This window comes from Lolium rigidum, chromosome 5, assembly GCF_022539505.1.
Source record: "Lolium rigidum isolate FL_2022 chromosome 5, APGP_CSIRO_Lrig_0.1, whole genome shotgun sequence".
NCBI lineage: Eukaryota > Viridiplantae > Streptophyta > Magnoliopsida > Poales > Poaceae > Lolium > Lolium rigidum.
The window spans coordinates 190,214,694-190,225,822 of NC_061512.1; the positions used below are offsets into that span (position 1 = coordinate 190,214,694).

The window sequence follows — 11,129 nt, forward strand, 5'->3', positions numbered from 1 at the left end:
AGTAATGCTACACCTACGGACTCATGTTACGGGATTACGTGTAGAGAAGTGTCCGTAGATCCAGCATTATTGATACTCCGTGTTCCTGCTGTTCTTAGACTAAAAGTTGTTCCTGATGTACACAGTTAAACACACGCTGTAACACGCACCACTGCCACTGTTAGAGTTTGTAGAATGTAGACTACTCCGGAAGTACTATCTCTGTCCAGTGTATCTAAATACATCCAAATTTAAATAGGTCTTCGATATTTTACTATGGACGAAAGAATACTCCGTATTATTTTTCCATATTTCTTTGTGCTCGATTCAGAAAGGCATGCTAACAAATGATACTACAAAGAGATGATACCTGAAGAAGTGGAGATGCTGTCTTCCTATCTTTTCTTTGTCACTACACTCACAACAAGCACACTATGAACTGCTAGTCCAAGTTATAACATACACATTAAATTGCATTACCGCGTATAAAAAGGCATTCCTCCTCCAATCATGTCCACCTACATGTTAATTGTTTCATACATCTAATGAACAATGCACATTACATACGATTTTCAACTGTGATTCTTGTCATCTGGAAGCTCACCATGCCCAGCTCCCCACCCGTCCTCGAGCGGCATGTCGGGCATCACCTTCTTCCAGAACCAGTGCTTCCTCCACAGCAGCACCATCTCCTCGATAGGCACGCCCTTGGTCTCCGGCAGGAAGATGTACACGAACACGGTCATGACCGTGATCCACCCCGCGAAGAAGAGGAAGATGCCGAACTTGAAGGCGCACAGCAGCGACAGGAACGCCTGCGCGATGATGAAGGTGAAGAACAGGTTCACCGCCACCGTGATGCTCTGCCCCGCCGACCGCGTCTCCAGCGGGAAGATCTCGCTCGGCACCGTCCACCCAAGCGGCCCCCACGACCACCCGAACGCCATCACGAATAGGCAGATCACCAGCACCACCGCGATCGAGTAGCTCCGCGACAGCTGCTTGTCCGTCCCGAACTTCACCCCCAGTATCACCGCCACGATCACCTGCACCAAATAATGTAATGGTGTGAGATGTCCATTCTGAATTTCTGACGAGCAGTAGTAATACTCGATGGTGTGATGGTGTTGTCTCTCAGTTCAACCAACCTGGCACACGATCATCTGGATGCCGCCGCTGATGAGGAGCTTCCTCCGGCCGAGGCGGTCCACGGTACCGATGGAGATGAGCGTGGAGAGGCAGAGCACGGCGCCGGTGATCACGGAGGAGTAGAGCGACGCGTCGGCGCCGAAGCCCATGGTCTGGAACAGCACGGGAGCGTAGAACAGGATCGAGTTGATGCCCGTCAGGATCTGGAACGCCGGCATGCACACCGCCATCACCAGCTGCGGCCGGTTGCGGCGCTCCAGGATGTTCCGGAACGGGTTCTCGATGGTGTTTGCCAGCTCGCTGGCCTCCGTCATGTCCGTGAACTCGGCGTCGACGTCGGACGTGCCGCGGATGCGCTCCAGCACGCGCCGCCCCTCCTCGGACCGCCCGCGTTCGATCAGGCTGTTGGGCGTCTCCGGCAGCAGCATCCCGCCCACGGTCATCAGCAGCGCCGGCGCCGCCGCGAGGCCCAGCGAGAGGCGCCACCCCCAGGGGTTGATGTTCTGCGTCCCGTAGTTGATCATGTTCGCCGTGAAGATGCCGAGCGTCGTCGCGAGCTGGAACATCATGTTCAGCGCGCCCCGCAGGTGCGCCGGCGCCATCTCCGACAGGTAAAGCGGCACGCCCTGCAACACCAACGAGAATACTCTAAGCAACACAAGCACTTGCTTTCTCGGTTGTTAGTAACAACATTGTAAACAGTTAACGCACCTGGTTGCCGAAGCCGATGCCGACACCGAGCATGATTCGCCCTAGGATCAGCATCGCGAGGTTCACGGCCGCGACGTTGAGGATCGCGCCGATGAGGAAGCTGATGCCGCCGCAGACAATGCTGGCGCGCCGGCCGTAGTTCCTGGTCACCGGAGAGGCGAAGAGGGAGGAGACGAGGCCGGCCAAGTACAGAGAAGAGGTGAATGCCGACAGGCCCTGGTTATCGTACTTGCAGTAGTTGTTCTGGTGGCCCGAGTTCTTCCGCCGGAACACCACCGGGAAGAACTTCTCCAGGAATGGGTCCATGGAGGTTACTCCTCCTGCAGTATTTGGTTCAGTCAGCCAGATTGCCAGAGTCGGAATGAGATATGCAGCTAGGAATCCATGGTAAAACTAAAATAGCTGTAGTTCCGGTGAACTTTCAGCTACTCCTGAACTCCTCCTGATGGCAAGGGAACCTGAATGTCCTGTATTAGTAGCACTGACGGCGATTTCTACATAAGCTCCAGGAAATGCAAAGCATCTCAGAAACATTGTTGAGCAGATTCTTAGGTTGGGCGACTACATTTTCCAATGTGGTAACTTTATTGAGCATCGTTGAGGAAATCGCGACGTTTACCCGCTTCAGCAAAACCGCACACTGTTGTACTTACGCATTTCATAAGCTAGGAAAACAAATAATGTTATAACTGTTCAGCTTTCTTTTTAGCAAGAAAAAGTTTCTGTTTTCTCCCTTAGCTATTCCGAGTTTTGTTCTGATGTCTAAACGTGAAAAACACATAAGTTTGTTTTTTTAACTTGTAATAATATAATAATAAAATAGTTGTGCGCATTTCATTCAGAGCGCGGGGCATACCCTCTTTTTGAAAAGAAAAGGTACTTCTTTTAATGGCTGTGTTTTTTCCCTCTCCTAGTCTGCTCACCAGTTGATCAAATTTGAAGCGAGTTCAAGGTTTAACACTCAAAATTTTCTATTAAACCAATGTGTCCCTTAGTATTCTAGAAAATTCGAGCTAATTTTGCTAGTTATTTACATGTTTCGACTGTCTATATTAGCCAAATTTGAAGTAAAAAAACAAGTTTTTTTATAAAAATCTAGGAAACTATAATAATTTATTCTATGCCCTCTTAGTATTTTGGGATTTCTTTTTAGCTCAGTTTGGACAACCATTTTAGGTGTTTGGACTGTTTTCGACAGTTTGGCCAAATCCGAAGTGAAAATTCAATGCTATCTGACTTTAGTTTTCATAACTGTTCAACTTTCTTTTTACCTGAAAAAGTCTATGTTTTGTCCCTTAAATGTTCTGAGTTCAGTTTTGATGTCTAAATTTGAAAAACACATAATTTTGATCCTTAACTTGTAATTAAAAAATATTTGTGCATTTCATGCAGAGGCAATGCCAAAGTGCTATGGCGGATGACCTTGTGGTGAATTCTCAATTTGTTGCCAGCCTAGTCAGGACATAATAAATGATAAATAGATGGAGAGTGGCTGAAAAGAGATCAGATAATTGTTTATAGAAAAAGATAGTCCGAGAAAAAGTTGGAAATTTCGCAAAACAAGAAGCATGAATGCAAAAAAAGAACCTACGAATATTTCGTTAAAAAGTATCATATTTCACATGCTTACTATTTGTGAATTTTTCTTGATTCCTAAGTCCTTCGAATGGCTGTGTTTTTTTCCCTCTCATAGTCGGCTCGCTAGTTGATCAAATTTGAAGTGAGCTCAAGATGTACACTGAAAAAATTCTAATAAACCTATGTGTCTCTTAGTATTCTTGGAAATTTGAGTCAAAACTCAAATTTTTTAGAAAAATCTAGGAAATTTAAGTCAAAACTCAAAGTTTTTAGAAAAAATCTAGGAAATTTTAATAATTTAGTCTATGGCTGTTTTGTATTTTGAGATTTTTTTTCGGTTTAGTTTGGACAACCATTTTAGGATCTTGGACTATTTTTCCACAGTTTGGCCAAATTTAAAGTGAAAATTCAAAGTTTTAGCAAAGCAAGGAAATGTAGTAGATCAATCGGTGAGCCATCTCAAGCCAATCTCAAGACCAGCTCGAGCTAAAGCCAGACCAATATTCTAAGAAGCTTACATGTGGGTCAACTCTCTTGTTGAACCATTCACACGTGCTTTGCTGCATTTTTCTCTTTTCATCTTTTTTTTTTACCCTAGAGGCTTACGGTCATACACTCAAATCAATTGTATTCATATTTGGAAATTATGTCATGCGTATACAAGGAGTTTCGAACCCCGTGGCGGACCATTGCCGGCCCTTTGTTTCTTTGATTGATGGTCGGATGGCAACTCCAGCTCTCCGCGCCGCCACGTGGCAAGTTGCCACTGGATCATGCCATAAAAACTCCCGGCACGATATACTTGTAAAAAAAAAAGACATTCTTATGCTCAAGTCAACAGGCAACAGCGGCTCCACTACTCCTTGAAATATTTCAGGAGAATGTGTTTTACAAAGGGGAAAAGGTTAAATTTGGATCTGTGCTTCGGCACGAATCACCAACTCAGACCTGAAATATTTTTTCAGTTGTTGCAGTATTTTGTGCTGCAAAAAATGACGTCTTTGGCCATGAGTTGCAAGCACGTAATTAACCACCGTTCATACGACGATGCACCAAATCTTTTCCATGACGATATCCTTCATTGATTACAGGGAAGACCGGGCTGAAACGGACAGCCACACCGTGATATCACTCGGCCATGGACTGGACTGAAAGAAGATAGAGGTGCCCAACACGACGCTGAAGATTGCAGTCTGTCGCGTGTCATCTTCTCCGCTTCATTTTTTTGACGGAAATCTTCTCCGCTTCATGAACGGCTCGACTCGAGAGTCGAGACCAATTCCTACACTTGTTCTCTGCACGCAAAGATCACATCGATGCGTCCACCCATGGACGGAGATCGGCTAACTGAATCTACCCATTCGTACTGCCTAAACCGGAATCAATCATTGGCGTCGCCAGAGGTAAGAAAATAATAGTGAGGCGTGTTCTTTTGATGGACCAATGGATATACTGCTTGCTTTTGGGGAAGCTCTGTTCATTTCCAAGTCCACAAGTCCATGGGTGATGTGGGCGTCGCGAAGCGTGGTGGGAGGCAGATGGGTCGCGATCAGGTAGCGACGTAGGCGAGGGACCAACGACACACCGCCGGCACTAGCTCCAAATCCTGCCCGCCGGACTTGGAGGGGCCACCGCTAGAAAGGGCTGGAAGAAACGTGCATGTGACATGTTCTGATGTTCATGGACGAGGAGAGCAGGCTCTTCCGATGGTCCATGGCTCTGAACTGAAGCAGCCACCACGCACACACACAGGGGCAAGCAGGCAAGCGCACGCCAGAACACGGAGGGGCGGAGAGAAAGAAGTTACCGGAGATCCCGATGTCGTAGCCGAAGATGGAGCCCCCGACGGCGGCGACGAGGCAGGCCATGGCGACGGCCCACGTCATGCGCCCCTTGTACTCCGCCGCCCGCTCCTTCTTCACGCCCAGCGCGGCCACGCCGCCGCCCGCCATCGATCCGGCCTTGGATTGCTTCCCCCTGCCCCTCCTCTTCTCTCCTCTGCAGGAATTCAGGCAAGAAGTGGAGCCGGGGAGGGGAGAAGAGCTCTCACCACAAGGAAGCAATGCTCCAACCAACTACAATTCTACGGCTATATATGTCCCGTTGGCCTTGGGGTCTGACTTACTTTCTTCCCTCTCTCTCCCTGTCCTGGTGTGAAGTGAGTATACAGTGTAGGCTGTACAGTTAAGAGAGGCAACTGAGTAGCTGGAGATTGCTTGAATAACAAGCCCGGAGAGGCAACTGATAGCCTGCGCATTCAAGACGATGAGCAGCCCCTGGCGCCCTCGCCCTCGGCCGTTGACAATTGACCCATATCCTGCGGATGGGGGCTGCCAACGTAACGCAACTCCATCGGCGAGCGACGTGGAGATATGCGTCGCTGTGTGTGCAACCATCCACGGTGTCTCTACTCTCTGGATAATTAATCTACCCATGGCATGATCTAGCAAGTAAAATTAGTAAGATATAGTCGAGTTGGTCACTGGTTGACTTGGAGTAATCTCTCGTCAAATGAAAATGCGTTCTAAATTTACAGTTCCACGGCGGCTTGCTTTGTTTGCACCTCTACGGCTCACGCATCCTCGAGCCATGACCATCGAGCCGGCAACTGCGGGGTATTTGGGCCGACATGGCACATTTTGATTGGATGACTTTGTTTACCCAAGTCAATTCCATGATGCAATGTTTTTGTTGGAGACATTGTTTTGAGAGTGGAGACTATCTTCAGGGTGAAAACCAAAGACCTTTGGTCGGGCGACGATGGCGCTAGTGCACTGTTCACTTCTTGGAGGCGTCGCTTTTGGAGAGTCTGTACTTCAGGTGTTGTCACGGTGGTGGTTGTATTGCTGTTGGTAGGTCTATAATGCTGTAGCGGGACTTTTATTTCTTAGTTTTCTTTACTCTTTTTTGGCTGTGTGCATCCGTACTGCCATTAGGGTAGGCGTTGTTGCAGAGGCTGGGTGTAATTGATATATTTTGATATTAATACATCGCCTATAGTAGTTGGAAAATTGTGGAAGAAAGACTACAAAAACGCCTTAGTAGTTGGAAAGGTAAATTGTTGTCCCTGGGAGGAAGATTGGTACTCATTAATTCGGTACTCACCAATATGGTACTGTATATGTTATCATTCTTTCTTTTGCCGAAAGGAATTCTGCATAAACTCGATTATTATCGATCCAGATTCTTTTGGCAAGGGGATAGCGAGAAAAAGAAATACCGACTGGTGAAATGGAGTATAGTTTGTAGTCCCAAAGATCAAGGCGGACTTGGAGTTCACGACCTAGAGGTCAAGAATTCAGCTCTGCTGGGTAAATGGCTTTTTAAGCTTCTTACCGAGGAGGGGATATGGCAAACTATCCTTCGGAGAAAGTATATTGGCTCGAAGACTTTATCCCAAGTGGTTTGGAAACCCAGGGATTCTCACTTCGGAGCTGGTCTCATGGCGACAAAGAATGTTTTCTTTCGCCATGGTACTTTCTCGATTAAGAACGGAGAACGGATACGTTTCGGGAAGATGTTTGGTTAGACAATGCTCCCTTAAGTGAACAGTATCCCGCTCTGTATAGTATTGTTCGTCGCAAAGGTGATACCATTGCTGCGGTAATGGCTACCTCACCCCCGAATGTGACGTTCAGACGGATTTTACTTGGACAAAGACTATTAGCATGGAATGATCTAATTCACCGACTGGGAGATATTCATCTATCACCCGAACCGGACGAATTTAGATGGAATCTTCATGTAGATGGCAAGTTCTCGGTTAAATCGTTATACAATGCGATCCTTCACTCTGATACACCAGTTGATAATAATAAGAAAATCTGGAAGATGAAGATACCATTAAAAATCAAAATTTTTGGATGGTACCTTCGTCGAGGAGTTATTCTTACTAAAGATAATCTTGTGAAGCGAAATTGGCACGGAAGTTCAAGGTGTGTTTTCTGTCATCATGATGAAACTATTAAACACCTTTTTTTCCAGTGCCATTTTGCGCGTTCTATTTGGTCGACTCATCCAAGTAGCGTCTACCCCGTATCCCCCGACTAGTGTAGCCAATGTCTTTGGCAACCGGCTTCATGGTGTCGGCTCAAGGTTTAAGTTGCTTCTTAGGGTGGGGGCGCTTGCAGATTATCCGGGCGCTTTGGCTAAGTAGAAATGACAAGATTTTTAATGATAAAAATTGTTCTTTGTTGCAGGTCATCTACGGATGTACAGGTATTCTCCGTTCGTGGTTACCTCTTCAGCGGGTGGAGAACCGAGACCTATTTACGGAGGTCCGTACACGGTTGGAGGCTACGGCGAGGGATACTTTTTCCCTACATGGGTGGCAGCATAGTCCGCGGATTGTTGCACCACCCTCATCTTAGGCGTTATATGATTCATCGCTTCGATATGTATTTCGCCTTTTTGTTATATACTTTGATTCCAGATACATAAACGGCTGTGTGCATCCTGGTTATGCAGAGGCTGGATGTAATTGCTTACCAAAAGTAATAAAGCATCCTTTATCGAAAAAACATCCCCTTTATCTAAAATGTGCTTACATGCAGGCAACTTTTATCCTAGGGAGTTGGGACCGGCCAGTTTATTCATTTTACATCTACTTCCTCCATTTCATATTGTACTACTTGATCTCTTTCTTATACTAGCTTTTTTCGAAACAGGAGCATCGCCCTGCATCGAAACGATACACATGCTTCCTTCCCTCTTACACTAGCTTCCTTCCCAACCTCCTACACTAGCTTTTCAATGTGTTGTCTCGATCCCCCTCTTTCCACCTCTAGGAGAAAGCATATTGAATTGGAACATTCCAAAGATAGATTTTTGGCAAGCTAATTAGATCATCGAAATGCTTCTGCCTCACCTTGGTGGACACACAAAGGGATGTCGAAGCGGCATTCAACTTTGGCAATTTACTACCTTACTCCATGGACATCCTTGCGGAAGTAAGAAATTCATGATAAACTTAGGCGTGCCTTTCTTTGGACAGCATGCGACAAATATACCGGTTGAAACTGAAAATTTAATCGAGAGAAGGTTTGCAACTCTAAAGATTGGGGTGGCAGGGGCATCCTTGACCTACAAAATCCGCGATGACTTAGAGACTTCTATGGCCTTGGTTTGGAATGGGTTGATGATTCCAAAGTTTGGACTAATCTAGGGAACCCGTGCAATACAAAATATATAGATCTCGTTGTTGTTGCCACTGAAGGTCTAAAGTAACCATTAGAGATGGTAATAAGGCATGATTTTGGCATTCGCCTTGGTTGGAAGGTCTTTTTTTTAGATGTTGGTTGGAAGGTCTTAGGCCTATGGATATCATACCAAATAGTTTTCTTCAATCATCCTGTGTGAACAAGATTGTTCATCATACCTTGAAATTATATAACAACTATTCAGATAAATGGATCTACACCCCTTCGTGGATTGACAGTCACATATTGAGGAATTCTTCTATCCTTGGAAACTAATTGCCAGTTTTCATCTTCACGAAGGCATTGAGAACACTATTACTTGGAAGCTCACAATGGGTGGGATTACACCACCAGGTCATCTTATAATTTTCAGTTTGAGGGCACCATCAATTAGATCCTTGACGCCGACTTTGGCGTGGTTGTCTTGGTTGCCTGTTAAATACAAACTCACATGGAAGAATTTGGACTGCCGACCTTGGTCAAACTGCAATCTTTGCAAGTGTTGCAAGCAAACTCACAAAATGGCAGATAAACTCTTCTTCAGATTTCATTGCATCATAAAAACCTTGACGAGCGTCTTCTCCTGGGGTTTTCTGCATGGCTTGAACATTCATAATTGGAAAACTCTTCAATCGGTTAAGACGTTTGCTCCGGTACAACCCCTCCCCTAAACTCAAAGCAAACTTAAATATAAGGACGGCTGAGATCGTTTGATACCCCTTCGTTTAATATTAAACGGGTATACGTAGCCCTGTACAAAATCCGTATGATCCAACTAAATTGTATACCGCATACGTATGTATATAATTATGTATGTACGTGGATTATTGGTGGCGATTCGTCAGCACGGTGGCGGTCGTGGCCGTCGGGCGGGAGGAGCAACAAGGTGGTGATGGGCAGCCACGAGGCACTGTGAGGCGAAGCTGGACGACACGAGTCTCGGCAATGTTTCGTAGGTCTGTACCGGTATGGTTGGGGCAGCGTGCAGGCTAGACGGCGGCGTGACGGCGCGACGAACGGCCGGATAGTCCGCGCCGGACAGTCCGGTGCAATTCGGTCGGACTGTCCATCGCGTTGGGAACGAGATTAACCGGACTGTCTTGCGGTGCTTGCGTTGGACTGTCTTGTGGCGCCGGACTGTCTTGTGGTGTTCACGCCGGACAGTCTTGCGGCGCCGGACTGTCTTGCGGCGCCCGTCGGACTGTCTTGCGGCGACTGTATGCCTATACGTGGGAATACTTAGTTTTGGATTTAGGCTTGAATATGGGCCTAAATAATACCAGTTGAGTTTTGTTGAGTTTGGAGAGGGGGTTGTACTGGAGCAAGCCTCATCGGTTTATTAGTGATGGACGGCAATGGTAAAACCTGGTTGGACCAGCAGGAAGGACCTGAGAGATGCAAGCGGGATCCAGCCATAGTCCCCATTCTTGTTTATTTTCTATTTTCTAGGTCAAATTTTGATCTCCAAATTTAAATTAAAAGTTACACCATTGAACTATATGTGGGATTTTGGCGGGATCCTTGTTATCCTGCTATCTTGGCATATTTGAAATGAAAGAAACCCTAGGGTGTCCAGAAATTCAAGGATTCTTCCGCCGGTCATCCTCACAGGCATCGAAGGGGAGGTGGGAAATTGACGTTTGTCGGTGCGAAGCAGTTGAGTCTTCCCATGTCGGGGGGCTAACTTTTTGTTTCTTCTAGATCCAACATGGATGTTTGTTCTTGTTTCCCATCAATTTTGTGTACTTCTATTTAATTATCGAACCTTTTAAAAAATATGTCGTAAAATTTTAAGGGAGTGGTTTACACACAAGCATACCAGAAAACTAGTCTCTCTCTTATTGATGAAGTGTTTGTAGGCAAGTGCCCCTGGCAGTTGCACCCACAAGCAAGCATACACTACCCCTTTTGGCCGTTGACCCCATCTCCTGCCGCACTTCGATCTCACACACACACTCTCTCTCGCAACATGGCTGTGCAGAATTAGACGTGCGCGACAAATAAATAGCAACTTGTCAAGCAGGCATACACTGCCTGTCACCGAATTTCTCATAAATTTTCGCCAGCTGATTGGTAGCTTGTCTTGCAACAGGTGGAGATCACCATGCGATCAAGTTCTGAGTTTTGCAGCCGACCTGCCACTTGCCACATTTCTTTGGTCACTAGTTTATCCAAGTCAACTGCATTGTGTGCATCGGTGTACACCTAGACGTGGGCTATCCGCCCATGGACCATGGTATGCATTGCCACTTCTTACACCTAAGGGCATCTTCGATGGGGCGATGGCGCGATGCAAACGGACAATGCACGACCGTAGCGCGTGGATCAGAAATGCGCCTGCACCCTGCTCCAGAAGGGCGACCCATCGTGTTCGGAGCGTCTGCGGAGACGCAAACGCGGCGCAAATATGCGGTATGTTTGCGTCTCCGCGGACGCTGCACGATCACGCCGAGCGTTCGCTCGCTTCCCCCACAGGCCCGCCTGGCAGCGACCCTGTCTCGATCGGCGCGAATT

The 11,129-nt window shown here is 46.7% G+C and overlaps 1 protein-coding gene across 1 annotated transcript; it reads right to left on the reverse strand.

Annotated features, from left to right (window-relative positions):
* Nucleotides 1-393: 393 nt before the first annotated feature.
* On the reverse strand, nt 394-5,369 carry LOC124653396 (sugar transport protein 7-like). Its single transcript, XM_047192459.1, has 4 exons — nt 5,225-5,369; nt 1,840-2,159; nt 1,128-1,754; nt 394-1,025 (listed from the first exon to the last, which is right to left on the reverse strand). Exons 1-4 carry the CDS (start codon nt 5,367-5,369, stop codon nt 552-554), a joined length of 1,566 nt encoding a protein of 521 aa, XP_047048415.1. The 3' UTR covers nt 394-551.
* Nucleotides 5,370-11,129: the final 5,760 nt, after the last annotated feature.